The 18,195-nt window shown below is 32.7% G+C and overlaps 1 protein-coding gene across 1 annotated transcript in view; it reads right to left on the bottom strand.

The window, feature by feature from the left end:
- Nucleotides 1-1,527: 1,527 nt before the first annotated feature.
- The window catches only part of LOC134241084 (uncharacterized), a 57,031-nt gene continuing 40,363 nt past the window's right edge, over nucleotides 1,528-18,195 (bottom strand). Inside the window, exons 30-46 of the mRNA XM_062723168.1 lie at nucleotides 16,796-16,930; nucleotides 12,939-13,058; nucleotides 11,185-11,433; nucleotides 10,404-10,637; nucleotides 9,984-10,106; nucleotides 9,390-9,650; nucleotides 9,263-9,286; nucleotides 7,999-8,105; nucleotides 7,798-7,859; nucleotides 7,391-7,575; nucleotides 6,796-6,898; nucleotides 6,641-6,663; nucleotides 6,337-6,454; nucleotides 4,990-5,165; nucleotides 4,601-4,662; nucleotides 3,001-3,042; nucleotides 1,528-2,048 (exon numbers count right to left, since the gene is read on the bottom strand). Of these exons, the coding sequence (XP_062579152.1) occupies nucleotides 2,034-2,048; nucleotides 3,001-3,042; nucleotides 4,601-4,662; nucleotides 4,990-5,165; nucleotides 6,337-6,454; nucleotides 6,641-6,663; nucleotides 6,796-6,898; nucleotides 7,391-7,575; nucleotides 7,798-7,859; nucleotides 7,999-8,105; nucleotides 9,263-9,286; nucleotides 9,390-9,650; nucleotides 9,984-10,106; nucleotides 10,404-10,637; nucleotides 11,185-11,433; nucleotides 12,939-13,058; nucleotides 16,796-16,930 (2,039 nt within the window). The 3' untranslated portion in view covers nucleotides 1,528-2,033. The remainder of the gene's footprint in view (nucleotides 2,049-3,000; nucleotides 3,043-4,600; nucleotides 4,663-4,989; nucleotides 5,166-6,336; nucleotides 6,455-6,640; nucleotides 6,664-6,795; nucleotides 6,899-7,390; nucleotides 7,576-7,797; nucleotides 7,860-7,998; nucleotides 8,106-9,262; nucleotides 9,287-9,389; nucleotides 9,651-9,983; nucleotides 10,107-10,403; nucleotides 10,638-11,184; nucleotides 11,434-12,938; nucleotides 13,059-16,795; nucleotides 16,931-18,195) is intronic.

The raw sequence follows: 18,195 nt of genomic DNA, 5'->3' as shown, positions 1-18,195 counted from the left end.
CCGTGTTTGCTCTGCTCCTGTTTTATATTGTTTAATGGATTTTGAGATTGAATACTGTTCGTTATCTCCATATCCTATTTTGACTGGAACATTCAACCTGGCACGGAGATACAGAATATAAGTTAAGTCAATTCGAGAAGTTAACTTTTCAGGAAGACCTATAAAGATAAAATAATCCAAAATATGTAGCATACCTAGAGCACCAAATTTTGCATTCATTATCCGCTTTAAAGCAGTGCTAAAGGACTAAAAAGAATTGGCAGGAGGTACTAGCCCCCATCGGAAGACGACGGTCATAGTAAAATTTGCCCTTCCAAGGAAAACCCGCTAGATGACCCTGGCCAACAAACTTCCTGTGCCAAACTTTTGAACGAGTTCAACAAAATTATCGATAGAATCGTAGTTTATATACTTTTGAGTTTTCGGGGGAGGATTGTACTTTTATCTTAGTTTGTTATTTGGATAAGATAACTTATGGATAATGCAAAATTTGCCTGGCTCAGATTTCGGGAGAACGCTTAGTCGGGAGAATTTAAATACTGGAAAGGTGGCAATTCAAAGGGACCAGCTAAATATTTCTCATGTAAGCCTTCTTGAATGAATGAATACATGTATATAATTTCAATTTATGGGTGCTTCGCACAGCTCATTTGATATTTAGAGATATACCTTGAAGGAAAACTTCGACAGCATATATGACCCCAACCCCTGAAAAGTACTAATTTCGCGCGGGCTTGCGTGTCATTGCCGGAGAAGAAGGAATTAAATTTTTTTAGGGTGTACTGGTGTCGGCAGATGAGGTGTTGTATTTAGATTGTTTGGTGTAACTCCCTTGCAATTTCACTTTAGATGGTGTTTTTTGCATAGTTGGCAGAGGTGTTGGTAAAGACAAAGGGATTTTACCCCCCCCCCCCCATTTGAAGGCAAAGCTGACTTCTTCCCTCTGGTGAACTGTCTGGCTTTGCGAAAAGCATCATTTGTATATCGTATATTGACCATTTAATTTCGAAAACGCTTTGATTTGTAGTTCCTCCACTAGTTTTTGTCAAGGAAGATATGCTGATTACCAGAAACGATAGAAATTTTCATCATATACACCAAGCCCCATTGGTCTAAAGTGCGTAAATCTCTCTTCACTTCAACACTAAAATCTTATTAGACTCTGCCAAACAAGCATGTTTGCAAACCTTCTAGAAAACCAATAAAATAAAACCAATTGCGAAATTCTTCTTTCATAATTTATTTGCTCTGACATGAAACGTATCCTTTGATTAATTGAATTTGAATAATTCTGTTCAAGTTTATATTAAAAGGAGTCCAACACATTTGTTTTCACTCTAGGATGGATTCAAGGCTTTTTTCGATCGGAAAACGCATTTAATTATAATCCTAAACCCTTGGTATGTTCATTCCACCTACTATTAAGATTGGTTCATAAGGTCTTTGATCTGGATAGTTATCTGGAATACCCATTCTTCATAAATTTGCTGCAAGTTCAAAGCTTTATTTTAGCATCTAGTTTTTTTTTGCTAGCGTAATAAATATTATCTATTATTTCAAAATTTAAAATGAACAATACATCACTTAAAACTTCCCATTTTAATAGCAAACTTTTCAAGAATGTAATGTTGTACTATAATAAGGATATAGGTAATTATGCAATGCAAATCAACCAATTGCTACACCTAGTTAATTTATCATTTTTAAAAAGTCATATTGCTAACAATTTTATGAATCATCAACAAATATGAAAAAAACATCATTTTCTCTAAATCTACAAATTTTCAAAGTATAAATAAGTATCTTTATGTAGCAAAATTGCTAAATACGTAAGAGTAATATAAATTCGAAATTTCATTGTAACTACAGTGTATTTAAGTATGTAATATTATGCTAATTTTTATAAACATTTTAATTAAAAGCAAAAGATTAAATTTCCTTTTCTTATAAAAAGGAGAGTAATGATTTGTTCATCAATAGAAGTGTGTTTTCTTTTCGATTTCCATTATTCCGTGTAATTGTCTTCTCGTTGTTTAATGTTGCTGCTCCTAAAATAGATTATATTTTAATCAATTGTAATATTTAAAGAAACAAGATGTGTTTTTTTATCTTTGATGCCCCCGTGTGGCAACTTGGTGAAGCTGTTAAACTTTCTCAAATGCAACTCAAATAGGTCAAAGGGCCAAAGTTGTTGGTTTCTAAAGAAAGGTCTTGTCACAAGAAATCATTATATATTTGAAGTATGAAAGCCCAAATTTTTACCGTTCAAAAGTCATGGCCAAGGTAAAAGTTTTTCTAAAGTATATCAAATACCTAGGTCGAAATCAAAGGATCACAATTGTTTGTATCATATATACGGAATGTTTTGTCACAAGGATTAAATGTGTGAAGTATCAGAGCCCTAGCCCTTACCGTTAAAAAGTGATGACTAATATTAAAGTTTTTATATGAAGTCAACCTCCCAATGTAAAGGTCAAAGAATTATTGTTGAAATCGAATGAAATAACTTGTCGCGAAGAATACGCTAGAGAAGTATAAAAGCCCAAGCACCAATAATTTAAAAGATATGCCCAAAGAAAAAGTTTGGTATTTATTGTAAAAGTAGGCCAATTTCCAAGGTTAAGAGGACAAGTTTGGTTGTATCGAAAGAAAGGTCTAGTCACAAGGAATAAATCTGTGAAATACATGTATGAAAGTCATAGCCCCACCCACTGAAAACTTAAGGGCAATGTTAAAGTTTTTGCGGACAGACAGACAAACGGACAGGACAAAACAATATACCCCGAATCTTTGAATACGGGGACATACATTTTTTGATTTCTTTAAAATTCATTTTTAAAATATTACTTTAAAATTTCTTTTATGCATGTCATAAAAAAAGTAAACATTATTGGAAATACTTTATTTTTAAAATACTTTACAATATTTATCAAAAATATTTTTCTTGAAAATTATTCAATGCAAAAGATGAAGTTAATATTTTTCTTTCATATGACTTACTCGTGTCACGTTGTACTTTATTTTAGGCCGTTTAATGTGAAACTGTTAAAATTAAATAAATTAACTATATACATGTAAATATTCAAATTCAAAGAAAAAATATATGCTAACCAATCCAATAATAATGCTATTTGTCAAGTATTGTCTTCGTGTTTTAATACATGACATTGTTATTAATCGTATCTAATTTTAGATCCATTATTTCGCTTTAAGAGTCACATTTCATACATACATAATGTTCAATAGCAGGTACATTGTAATTGCAAATTCTCTGAATTTGGGAAACAGTAAGGGAAAAACATGATATTGGTTTATTATAGCATAAACAAATTAATTTTTACATTAAACAAGAGGCCCATGGGCCACATCGCTCACCTGAGAAGCTTTGACCATTCTGTTCTTTACCAGATTTCACCCTTGTTATACATAATGCATCCCCACCCTACCCCACTGATCATAATTTAGACATTTTGAAATCTACACTACCCCATGATCCTTCCATGGGCACATATGTTTCAGCTTTTTTGGCCCAGTGGTTCCTGAGAAGAAGATTTTCAAAGATTTTTCCTATATATTTCTATATAAAACTTTGATTCCCCATTGTGGCCCCACCCATCTCCCGGGGGTCATTATTTGAACAATTTAGAATCTACATTATACCAGGATGCTTCCACATAAGTTTCAGCTTTTCTGGCCCAGTGGTTCTTGAGAAGAAGATTTTCAAAGATTTTTCCTATATATTTCTATGTAAAACTTTGATTCCCCATTGTGGCCCCGCCCTTCCCCCGGGGATCATGATTTGAACAATTAAGAATCTACACTATACCAGGATGCTTCCATATAAGTTTCAGCTTTTCTGGCCCAGTGGTTCTTGAGAAGAAGATTTTCAAAGATTTTTCCTATATATTCTATATAAAACTTTGATTCCCCATTGTGGCCCCGCCCTTCCCCAGGGGGTCATGATTTGAACAATTTAGAATCTACACTACCCCAGGATGCTTCCACATAAGTTTCAGCTTTACTGGCCCAGTGGTTCTTGAGAAGATTTTTTTAATGACCCCACCCTATTTTTGTCTTTTCTTGATTATCTCCCCTTGCGAGGGAATATATCCCTTCATTTTAACAATTTAAATTTCCCTTTACCCAAGAATGCTTTGTACCAAGTTTGGTCAAAATTGGCCCAGTGGTTCTTGAGAAGAAGTCGAAAATGTGAAAAGTTTACAGACGGACAGACAGACGGACGGACGGACGGACGGACAGACGGACAGACAGACGGACGGACGGACGGACGGACAAAATGTGATCAGAAAAGCTCACTTGAGCCTTCGGCTCAGGTGAGCTAAAAAGCTGTGCCAAACTGACAGACCTAAATATAAATAATATAATATACAAGTTTATGGTTTAAGATTTAAAAGCAAAAGAAGATACCGAAAAGACCCTAACCACAGCGTCATATGTAAGTGCAGTTATCCTAAGTTACGATACAGATGCAAAGATTAAGAAATCAATAAATATCATTTTTTTTCTTACATGCAATATTAAATTTTTTAGACTTGTACTATTATTGAAGAAAAACAAAAATAATGACTTTATTTCTTACTTGCTCCTCAGAATGAAGTTTCTCAAAAGTGGAATCCAGTGTATAATTCGGATTACTGCATCCTTTTTAGAAAAAAAAAACAGGAGAATGTGTCATAGTAAGATAAAAATTACCAAAAACGTTTCCAAAATCATCCAAGCTTAAAAAAATAATTTCTCAGATTGCAATAAATAACATTCTTATTTAAATCTAATTTCCGGTCTTCACACCGAATCTAATTTCTTAGTTTTAAGATCCATAATCGGAGCAGATATGAGAATTTGCAATAGGTCATAGGCCCAAGTATTAATCTACGAAGTGAAAGAATAATTTTCAAACACCCTAGTCTTCTTGTAAATACACATTTTATGACCATATTATCAACTCTTTTGAACATTTATGCAACTTACCCTCGGATATATTTCCGTTTCCTGTTTCCATTCCAAGAGAATCAGCAAAAGTATCCCCAGAATACCCATTTCCTTCGGTTTTTCTCTGGAGCATGTTTTTTGATTTGATAGAATCATAATCTGTGGTCGACTTAAGACAGCTATTCTTTTCTCTGAAGTCTATACTCTTGTTTGATCTGTAGTAAGCATTGTATGAAATAAAACTGGGAAGATGATGTGCCAATAGTTTACGTTTAAAAGATGATGTCTTAAACACAATTTCGTTGCAGGCCACATTAAATATATTTATATGTGGTTGTGACAGACCCTTCCAGATTGTCCAAGTCTATCCATAAATGCTTCAGATCTTTAAATTACAATTTTCAACGTTCATAAACGTGTCTTACTTTTTGTCAATGGCAAATTGCAACTATTTCCAATTAAATTTCTTTCTATGTCAAAACGTTCTATGTAAAGTTGCAAATAGATTAACGTTTTAAAATTACATGTACCACCGCTTAATCAAATTATATGTTAGATGTCAGAAAATTTTTCTCGAGTGCAAGGTTTCGAATTGATATCCAGGCTATTATAAATTAATTTATATTTCTTAAACAAAAATTATACGGATTGCATACAATATCCATTGATCACTTAATTACTTTAATAAACAAAAAAGTACATGAATTAATGACATCACAAAAAAGTATATATATCTGAGCTTGATACAGTCATATACAATTCTAAGGTTAGGCACTGAATGTGTTTCACTCGAAGAGAATTATAGAGAGGCTTAACAAAAATTTTAATTTATTTTTCACAATATTCATCATATTTTTGTGCATCTATCGAATATGCAAAAGAGTATATTGTTGAATGTAAATAAATCCCTAGTAATCGATGCGAATGGACTAATACCCATGTCCTAATAAAATGAGCTAGTCCATGCTTTGGAAGCTATTTCCAGGTAGTCTGTTATAATCTACATTTTTGTATTAGTATTATACATTAATGTTTAGTAGACTGGGCTAATTTCCGCCCCGAAAGCTATTTGAAATTCCCATTTATCCATAATCCTTCATTTTATTTACTTTTTAATCGCTACATTAAAACAAATAAAAGCAAACTTTTGAGTTATCAAGATTCATGATCCTCTCAAACAGGATTATTCCCCGAGGCGCAGCTAAAGGAAATGCAAATATGAAGTCAGCCTTGGGAAAATGGTTTCTAGGAACGTCCCTTAATGATGACATTGTACTTAAATTGTCTTATTATGCCAAGCCAGCAACAGTTACCCACAGAAGCACACATATTTATATTCGAAGTAATTAAAAGTAAATTCACAAAGAATGTATATAATAAGCATACTCCTTTATTTCTTTCTTGTCGGTCCGCTTTTGATAACGCAAACAGATGATAACTAGAACGATGATTGTTATCAGCAGAGGAATGCCTACTCCTAGGATGACAATGTAGGTTGAAAAGTCTGAAGAAAAGAAAACAAATATATATAGCAAGTTTAAGCAGTTCGGTATTGAATCTCTTCAGAAAAAAAACATATATTCCTGAAAACATCGAAAGTATCTATTACCTATACATTAAAGTAATTATATAATATTCTAAAAAGTGAAAACTATTATCTCTGTATTTAGAGTTTTCAATAAAACTTTACCTGATAAATCTGACTTTTCTTTCCTGTGAAGATGGAAATAATCTTTTTAAAGTATCTTTGTTTATGTACACAATGCAGTTATAAAATCAATAGTTGCCTCCAGTAAAAAATGAAATAATAAGTAATGGAAACTCTATATGAAGCACTTGACTCACACACAGGTTGCTGCACCGGACGACTCCTCACATTTCTGACCGGTAGTACAAACATCCAGGCCTTCAAAGGATGCACAAGCTGATACAGTACCAGTTGTTAAAACTGAAATGTATATTGCATTCATTTTAATAGAACAAACCCCTTACAAATAATCATCTAAATGATATTAAAAGCAATATGAGCTGCGTGTTTGACATCGGAAAATTTTATTGCAAATTTGTAATTAACTAATTTAATGACAGAAAAATAAATCATTTATAAACTTCTGTTATTCATATTTGCGATGGAATTTTTTTTATTAGCTTTCATTGAAGCAAATTTGAATTATTGTCGTCCTGTATAATAATGATTTCTTATAAAAAAAAACTGTATACTCCGTTGTACAGAAATATTTCTTCTGAAACATTTTTTTAACTTAATTTGGGCTTGTTGGTCATAAAGGTTTAAATTACATATAAACTAATCATAATAGCACAATTTACCAGCAAAATAAAATTCTCCATGATACAGCTCATATTGCTTTAAGAGATAACCCGAGAATTAAATTGACTATTGAGTTACACGTTTAGGTGTGGAAAATAAAGCCTTACTTACCTTTCTTCACTGTTCCATTCTCATCTTTAAATCTAATTTCCTTTATGCCTGACGTCTGGTTCAACATACTAAGTTTTTGTACACCAGTAGAAAGTCCTGTCACGGCGTTAGCAAAGTCACGTTTTAGATTACTTTCCTTGTCTTTACTCCCAATCACTTCATGATCAAAATCTACACTTCCATATCTGAATTAAACACATCTCTATGAAAGTGTTTTATTTGACTTATACAAAATTAGCAAAAACAAGCTGCGGTGAGCTTGCCTATAAGCATAAGAATACATAAAAAGGTTTTTTAAAAAGAAATTTCGAGCTAACGTTTGAAAAAAGATGTACTTTACCTTCGAAATTGTAATTTTGAGGAATAATATTCAATAAAGATGAATGTTAACATTTAAAAAGACTTACCGGATAGACAGAACCAATACTTTAATAAACCCGCGAATCTTTTCTTTGTAGAATTTATCCAGCTGTTTTATATTTTATAAAAATAAAAAAGAATATGAATCAAAAAATCTCAAAAATATAAATGATGATAATATTTCACATGATTCACGAAGTACATAAATATGCTTATTTTGCTCTTGTGGCAGTTATGTTTATTCTTACCGATGTTTGGATTTCTGTAAGCCACGTCTGGCTATTTTTCAGGAAGTCCTCTCTACTTATATTGACATCAAATTTGAATTCAGCTCTCACCTTAACCTCTGTTCTACCTAAAATGATACATGTATAATGTTTCATAAATATCGCAGCCGAAAAAAGTTTCAGCTATGTAGTCACAGAAACTGGACTGGAACTAGATTTTCTAGTTGGTATCTATAACTAGATTCTTGCCAAATTTAAACTTATTGAACATTTGATGGGATTGATTATTTTTATGCATCAATATTTTTTTATTATAAAGCTTGGTAATTTAAAACTGCTCATTTCCTTTGTTCATGTAAGCAAGTAGAGAGAAAAAAATGAAATATGCAAAGGAAAGGTCTTCGACTTGTTAGACTTAGTCGATAGGTAAAAATGCAACTTCTTCAGCTGTTAAAGTGTGCATCAAGGGAAAAACAAATCACTGCAAAGAATGTTTAACATATTTGTAAATTTATGTCAATGACTGTTTTGACAAAACTGTTTTCTTCAGATTTTCCCCCTTGTTAACCCCTCACTGCAGGAGGGTTTGTGGTGCAACTATGTGGATGCCACCTGGAATTAACTCATTTATGTTATATTTTATGCATATTTACATGTTATCTGATATTTTCACTGCATGTAAATCTCTAGTCAGTCTTAGAGGGATCACACTTGTACCTTTCATATATGTACATGTATCCAAGTATTTTTTTAATATTAGGTGATCCCCCTTAATGATTCAATTAAATAAAATAATCGACAAAACTGCATATCTGTGTTTTGTCGTGTTTTACTGCTCTATCAGGCTGATATTTCTCATAGGTGGCATAAATTGTAATTTTTTGTACACTTAATAATTAAGATTGGACACGGTGTAGACAAACTATTAGTATTAAGAAGCAGACAGAATTGTTAGAAAATTACAAATCATTTAGTTTCTTGCTTTTTTTTCTTTTTAATTTCTTTTTTGAATAAAATATTCCTGCACGTAAGGATTTTAAGAGAGTCAATAGAATTGATCGATTTTATTGTAACTCGCAAAGCGTACTTTTAGTGAAACGCGCTTACGTGCTACATTCAAGTTGACGTCCACGTTTACGTGTTACGACCTGTTAGTGATACGGTTGTCAGTATTGTAGACTTTTTAAAGTTTCTCAACAATAGATTAAAATGTTTCAAAACCGAATTGCCAATAACTGAACAAAAACCAAAATCTTTAAAAAGAGGTTAAATGTTTAATCTTTACCTGGAATATGTGGCGCTTTTGGTTCTACAAACAAGAAAAATATTTCTGATGATCTGTGCATGCACATGTAGCTTACAAAGATAATTTTCAATTGAAGCATCTTATATAAATAAGGTTTCAGACTTACGTATACAATCAGAAAGATTTTGTCCACCAAATTCGCATTCGCAATGGGAAGAACCAGGAGTGTTAACACAAATTTGATATGGGGCTGTACTGCAGATCTGTGTTTCTTCCTTGCACTCATCTACATCTTCTGAACAGTCAGCGCCAGTCCATCCGATTTTACATCGACATGTTCCGTTGCCAGTATCGCATTCTTTGGTTTTGTCAGGAACACACGTACATTGCTCAGAACATTGGTCCCCAAAGGTGAAGTTTTGGCAGTCTAATAAAAAGTAGAATTAGAGGTTTAATTCATTTTATGTTTGAATGAATGTCATACTTAAACCATTGAATGTTGTTTTTTAGACTCAATTTTTAAAGATATATAATTTCGAAACTTACTATCACGTCAACAATTAAAGATTTAAAATCTATAATCTATATAAAAATATCTAACAAATACCAGTTTATAATAAAAAAAAAAGTAAGTTGTCGCGATCTTTAAATTAATATTATTTAAGATAAGGATAAGAAATATTCTTTTCGTTAATATTTTTAATCCTAAAAAAGTACTTTTTAGTACACTCACAGTAACTTTTTTTTCTTAATCGAGTACCTGTACATGTTAATCCATTGCCTTTGAATCCTCTCAAACAGCTACAATTAAAACTGCCTTCTGTATCCATACAAATGGCGTTTTCGGAGCAATTGTCAATGTGTTCGAAACATTCATCAATATCTTTAAAAAAAAAAGTAGAAGCTTACAATGCTTTTACCTGAGCAGTATATTCAACTCAATTCAAGAATTTTATATGCTGTACTTTCCGTCAAGCGTTTATATTCGACAGTCTAGAATCAATGGTACAATATTTTGCGTTTTAAAAAATATATTAAAAAGCACATTTTCTTGAATAATTTGAAAGAACATTGTTGTACAATTTTAAAATTTATTGAAAACAACGTGTGGTATTGTATGTTTACACTGATAATTATGATACAAATGAAAATTTCGACGGTTGTTTCTGATATTACTTACTAAAGCAGTCTTTTTGTGTGGTTGCGTTCAGTCGGAATCCTTCATTACAAGAACATTCGAAGCCCCCAGGAAAATTAGAACAATGGTCACAATGAGCGGATTCACATTCGTTTATATCTTTGCAATTTTTCTCACTTATAAGCTCGTATCCTGTTTTACAACTACATTTGTAACTTCCCGGTGTATTTTCACATTTCTGATGACATACAAAATGTTCCTCGCATTCGTCTATGTCTGCATAAGATTCAAATTATCAAGATAATATGGAGGAATTCAGTAATGTTTTATTTATATGTACAATAGAAAGATTCAAGACATATATAATATCAAAAATTTACAAAAAGGTTGAAAATATTTAAAGAAAATTATCACAAGTAGCTTTGTGCTATTCTCCTACAATCATTTTGAAAGAGAATATCAGTTTCTTGAAATATTAATTTGAATACTAGCGTTAAGTTGAAAACAACGAATGCATACAATAAATATTTTTTTTTTAATTCATGGTAAATGATAAATATTTCAGTTTGATGTTGACTAAATTTTATGTAATTATCTCGTCAAATTTAAAATAAAGTGTCAAGGAAATTATGTACCCTCAAAATAAAGATTCACATTAAATATCTCTATGGAGTAAGACGCTGAAAAGGACAGAATTTATCAGTAGATAAGTGCCTACAATTTAAAATTATTTACTCTATAGCTATCAGATAATTTCAGTGCATCTGTTGCCATTGTCAAGATTCACGATTTACAACCCCTAACAAATAAATTGTGCATTTACCTTTACAGACTCCCGAACGATTTTTGAATCCTTCAATACAATCACATCGGTAGTATCCCGGAGCATTAACACATCTCTCATGTGGTCCCGTACATGGTCTATTCTCACATTCGTTGATATCTACATCACAGGTGTCCCCAATCCAACCTGGCTTACATACACACCCGTGTACATTGTCACATACACGGGCTCCTCTTCCACATCGACAAAGCTCCTCACAGTTCATACCGTAGTGATACTGGTCACATGCTAGAATTAATTATTTGTTAGATTGTTTTTGATTTTTTTTTCAAAACATAATCAATCAAACCCCAGGATTATTTACTTCAAAATTATAGTTGCTAAAATGCACTTTTTTTTCAAAAATCAAAATTTGTGTATTATCACATTTCAACACGATAGTATAAGGATAAAATCTGAATGGCTTTATCTAAGGGAGGATATGCAGATATTGAAAAGTTTTCCATATCAAAGTCCATAAAACAAATCAAATTAGGAGCAGAGCAAACTCGGACCTCCGAAACATCAGACATGGGATCAGGTGCCATGGAGGAGTGAGTATCCCCTGCTGACCGGTTACATCCGACGTTTGCTCCTTGTCATGATCGGGAAATAACGGATTTACGGAAATATTCGTCGTCAATTCAGTGTATAAATAATGGACTAATAATGAGTATGAAAAAAGCCAGTAAGCATGGGACTCAATGATAAATTGTATTTGCTGACAAGGTATCGACTACAAAACTTATGAAATGATGACTGTTTCATCAACTTGCTTGTCAATAATTTACCTCGTTTTAGAAATTGTTCATACGTAGAGCATACTCTTGCGTATCGAATCAATTGAGATATATATAATTATATAATCCGTTTGCAGGTGATGAAAGTATATTGCTGAATATGTAAGTGAAGTTGACGATAGAAAAGTTAAAATCATCAAGTTTATCATATAAATTGGTTGTTAGATTACCATTAACGTCTTTTTCAAGTAAAATATCCAGGTATGAAACAGATTTGTCAGAATCTTTGGTATACTTTATATCATGCTCACAATTATATATCGTATCGACGTAGGAATGAAAATAAGATTTGTTAATTGACAATATATATCGTCGATATATCTAAATGTCGAGTTGAATGCCACAGCAAGCGTTTTCCTCTTTTCATGCATACGATTTTGCATAAATTCTGCTTTATATGAATATAAAAATAGGTTTGCTAATAAAGGGGCGCAGTTGCTACCCATGATATCTCCAATAGATTGTTGGAATTTTCGTATTCACTGGTACTTGAGCAGTTACTCAGTTCCAAAGATTTTGTTTAAGGAATAAATTAAAAAACAACCCAAAGCATGCTGTATAACCTGGGTTGGGACAGTTTACGCTTATATATTTCAATGTTTATTTAAAAAAAAGGCTAACTGCTTCAACCCAGAATATAGCAGTATAACTTGTGTAGCTATTTTATTTATTCTTTATCTAATTTTTAATAATTAAATATAGAAAAAAAAGACAATTGGTCCTTAAAACCTCTTCAATTATGAATATTTTAAACGTAAAATTCTGCAAACGGACTGATACGTTTTGACTAGTCATTGTGATGTACATGTAGGCAACCAAGGTTACAGTTTAGAATAATTTTTATCCACTCAAATGATGCGTTACAACCTAAATTAAATTATAAAATGATATTTTCAAAATACTCCAAAATGAACTCAAATAAGTGTTTTCTATAGTTTACTTCGAATATTTCACCTTTACAGGATCTGCCATCATTTTCAAGTCTGTAACCAGTTGCACAGCTGCAGTTGTATGAGCCCTCCTTATTGGTACAATTGTGATCGCAGGTAGACACTTCTTTACATTCATCAATGTCTTCATACAAAAATGGATTTTATTATATACATGAAGATAATTATGGTACATAATTAATACTTTAAATTGAAGTCATAGAAGAAATGTAATTTACAGATTATCAAAAAGTTACAAAATCAACAAATATCAGTCAGATTACCTTAAAGTTTCACTTTTCTATCTAGAACCGATCTGTTGACAAACCGACCGACCAAAAAACATGAACGAAAATTACGTCAAAACAGAATAAGAGGAACATGGGCCTTATAAGTCATTTGAAGAACAATGCAACAACTTTCCAACAATTGAATTTGGTTCATGTTTTGAACTAGAAATCATGGCATTCACAATTTTTAAAGAGGCACCATTGCTTATCATAACTATACAGTAAGCATGTTAAGTTTGGTTATTTTATACCCATAGACAGAGTAGGGGAACACAAAAATGCATTTCAACTGATCAGTAATATTCAGCAATGATTAGTAGTGCAACTACCACACAGGAACCCCTGACCCTGGGTCCACACATTTCACAATTTTGGAAAATACACCCTTGCTTATAAAAAATGTTTGATTAATACCAAGGAGCAAATTTCAAACAATTAATTTATTTTTATTTTATATTACGTAGACCCCCTCTATGCTACCATTGACTCAGGGGCCTTGCCTGCAATTCACAATTCAGGAAGAATGGACCTTGCTCATCATAAGTATATAGGTAGTTCATCTGCTACCCAGGAGCCTAGAAGAAAACTTTCTATGATTTAATGTAATTTCACTAGAAGATATTCAAGGAATTAATATTTTTTCACTATATAATCAATAGAGCCCCACCCTAACTCCAGAACACTTGACCATAGGGCCATCAAATTTACAATTTGGGAAGAGGAATTCTTCCCCATCATAACTATGTACTAATTTTATTTAATACCCAGGATCATAAAAGAAAATTTTCAAGGAATTAATGTATTTTCACATATAATCAATAGAGCCCCGCCCTAACACTATAACCCTTGACACTGGAGCCATAAAATTCACAATATGGGAAGAGGCATTCTTCCCCATTATAACTAAGTACATGTTCTTATTTTATTTGATACCCAGGATCAAAGAAGATTTTAAATAATTATTGTATTTTCACTATATAATCAATAGAGCCCAGCCCTAACACCAGAACCCTTGATCTTGGGGCCTTAAAATTCACAATTTGGGAAGTGACGTACTTCCCCATCATAACTAAGTACTTATTTTATACCAAGGATCAAAGAAGAATTTTTTCAAAGAATTAATGTGTTTTCACCTATAATCATTAGAGCCCCGCCTTAACACCAGAACTCCTGACCCTGGGGCCATAAAATTCACAATTTTGGAAGAGACATTCTTCTAAATCATAACTGTATACTTATTTTATTTAATACCCAGTGGCAGAGAAGAAGATTTTCAAAGAATTAATGTATTTTCACATTTAATCAATATTACCCCGCCTTAGCACCAGAACTCCTGACCCTGAAATTCATAATTTGGGAAGAGGCATTTTTCCTCATCATATCTGTATATTTAGTTAGTTTGTCTAATATCAAGGAGCAGAGAAGAAGAAGATTTTCAAATAATTTCTGCATTTTCTTATATAAATAAAAGAGTGCCACCCTAACATCAGAACCCCTGATCCTGGGGCCATAAAATTTATATTTTTGTAAGAGGCATTCTTCCTCATAATAATTATGTAGGCCTACTAGATAGTTTATTTGATACACAGGAGCAGAAAAGAAGATTTTTTTTAAAAAGAAATAATGCATTTTCACTATATAATCAAAAGAGCTCTGCACTAGAACTCATGATTCTGTGGAAATTAATTTAGCAATTTTTGTAAAGGACTCAATATTCTTTACCTTCATGCAAACAATTTAACTGCTTGATGTCCTGGAGTAAAGAAGATTTTTTAAAAATTGTATTACTCTAAGTGAATTTGGCAACTTCCCTTAGACCAAGGGGGGGGGGGGGGGCAGGGACCATGAAATTCACAATTTTTGTTTACCTTTACCCATAGATGCTTTCTGCCAAATTTGGTTGAAATTGGTTGAGTGGTTGCAGAGAAAAGGCTAAAAATGTTCAAAAGTTTACGACCGATTGATGACGGACGACGTACGACGGACGACAATATGTCACCCGAGTGACTCAGGTGACCAAAAAAAAACAGATAATGTTCATTAGATGTTATACATGTATTTAACCTGAATCGGTGAGAACCTTTATAACAAATAGTCTAGAGCATTTTATGAAAAAAATAACAAGAGGCCCACGGGTCTTATAGGTCACCTGATGCAACAACTTTCAAATGATTGAATTTGGTTCATGTTTTAAACTAGATGCTATTGCATTCACAATTTTGAAAGAGGCACCAATGCTAATCATAACTATACACTTAGCAATTGTTTGGTTTGTTTACTTAATACCCATAGGCAGGGTAGGGGAACAAAAATGTATGTCAACTAATCAGTAATATTCAGCGATAATAAGGAGTGCTCCTACTACACATGAACCCCTGACCCTAGGTCTACAGATTGCACAATTTTTGAAAAGGCACACTCGCTTATCAAAATTTTTGATTAATACCAAGGAGCATATTTCAAACAATTCATTTTCAGTATATAAGTAGAGCCCCCCCCCCAATTTTGGTATCCCAGACCCAGGGGCCTTGAAATTCACAATTCTGGAAGAAGACCCCATCATAAATATCTAAATAGTTCATCTGCTTATTACCCAGAAGTAGAGAAAAAGATTTTCATAGATGTAATGCATTTTCACTATATAATCAATAGAGCCCCGCCCTAACACCATAACCCCTGACCCTGGGGCAATAAAATTCACAATTTATGTAGAGACACTCTTGCGCATCATAATTATGTACTAAATGAGTTTATTTAATACTCAGGAACAGAGTAGAAGATTTTCAAAGAAATAATGCATTTTCACTATATAATCAATAGAGCCCCGCCCTAACACCATAACCCCTGACCCTGGGGCCATAAAATTCAAAATTTTGGTAGAGGCACTCTTGCTCATCATAACTATGAACTTAATTAGTTTATTTAATACCCAGGACCAGAGAAGAAGATTTTTAAAGAAATAATGCATTTTAACTATATAATCAATAGAGCCCCACCCTAACACCAGAACCCCTGACCCAGGGGCCATGAATTTCACAATTTTGGTAGAAGACTCAATGCTGATTACAATCATACCAACAGTTTGACTGCTTGATGTCCGGGAGTAAAGAAGAAGATTTTTAAAGATTGCACTTAATTTAGTGGTTTTTGCCCCACCCTCCAGGCCCCAGGGGGGCAGGGACCACGAAATTCATAATTTTTGTTACTCTTCACCCATAGATGCTTTATGCCAAAATTGGTTGAAATTGGTTCAGCGGTTTCAGAGAAGAAGCTGAAAATGTTTAAATGTTAACGCACGACGGACGACGACGGACGAAAACAGATAGCAATAGGTCACCTGAGTTTACTAAGGTGACCAAAAATAAAACCAATAAGGTCACCTTAGAAGACGAATGACCCTCAAAAATACAAATAAAAAAAATCTGAGGGTAGTATATCTTCCACTGAAGAAGGAAGATCTCGGTGAATTACAATTTTGGTGCAAATGACCTTTTAAGAATCCCTTTTTGTTTGTATTTTTTTTTGTAATAAGCTTTTTCAATTCTGAATCATATAATTACAAAAGAAAAAAACTTGTGCAAGTAATATTTACCTTTGCAAGATCTGTTGTCTTCATCAAGCTCATATCCACTTTCACAAAAACAAAAGCCTTTACTTTTATCAATGACATCTCGTTTGCAACCATAAGTGCAGTTTAATTCTGGGAATGATGAACAAGAATCCCTTTCTGCATTATAAAAAGGAATTAAACGAATTATCCAAAGAGCCATATCAAATTATATTTCGGAATTAACTCATATTTAATTAAAAATGGAGAATTTCAAAAAACAGGGTATTCATTTTTTAATGGGGACTGCAAAATTATTGTTTATAAACTAATCAAGCAGAACCGCTGATTAAGTGTTTGTGAAACGTTTTACATTATAGATCCTGTGTTCATTGCACTCAGCCATTTTTCGCTTTATAACACATGAACACTGGGTAGACATTTTATTAAATGAATGTAAACTGTTCTGCGTGTTGTATCTCTGGCATATTTCATTGAATATCAATAAAGCATTATTTTTTTCACATTTGTATTACTAGCTTAATCCCAAATAGTTATTATGTTTTAATGTACATTCCTAGAATAATATTTGCTATTTTGCGTAAAGAATCGTACAATGGCTCTGACGATCACGATTTTTCTTGTATCGTAAATATTTATATGCGTAAAAAATTGTTTTTGTATAGGTTTAAACGAGTGTGATCTTTTGTGTATCCCGCATAAAATGTTAACGCTACCGTTTGACGACAATATATCTACTTTTCTATGAAGGATATGGAGATAACGAACAGTATTCAATATCGAAGTCCATAAAACAATACAAAAAAGAAGCAGAGCAAACACGGACCTCCTACACATCAGAGTTGGGATAAGGTGCCATGGAGGAGTGAGCATTCCCTTCTGACCGGTCACACCCACCGTGTGCTCCTTGTCACGATCAGGAAATAACGGGGGAATTTCAGTGTATAAATAATGGACTAACTAATTAGTATGAATAAAGAAAGTCAGCATTTGACTCAATGAGAAATTTTATTTGCTGACAAGGTCATTGTATTGACCATAGAAATGTCTTTAAACGAGACTGATGATATTTTTATTTCATCAACTTGCTAGTCAAGTTACCTCGTTTTAGAAATTATTCATACATAGAGCATGCTCTTGTGTATTGCATCAGCTATATATATATACTCCGTATGCGGACAATGAAGGTATATTGCTGCATAAGTAAGGAAAGCTGACGATAGAAAAGTTAAAGTCATCACGTTTTTCATAAAGCTTGGTTGTTAGATTACCATTAACCTTTTTTAAACGAGTAAACTTATAGTAATAAGAATAACGTTAAAATTTGCGAAAGTTTCAGCATGTGTCCATCAAACACATCCATAAATTCGAAATTTCAATAACTTCCAGATGAAAATATTTCATTATGTTTTTTTCACATGAAA

The sequence above is a fragment of the Saccostrea cucullata genome, unplaced genomic scaffold (assembly GCF_032062105.1).
Source record: "Saccostrea cucullata isolate Sc308-1 unplaced genomic scaffold, CSIRO_AGI_Scuc_v1 ctg854, whole genome shotgun sequence".
NCBI classification, from domain to species: Eukaryota; Metazoa; Mollusca; class Bivalvia; order Ostreida; family Ostreidae; genus Saccostrea; species Saccostrea cuccullata.
Note: the sequence above shows the minus strand (reverse complement) of the source record. Positions and strands in the feature narration are given on the sequence as shown.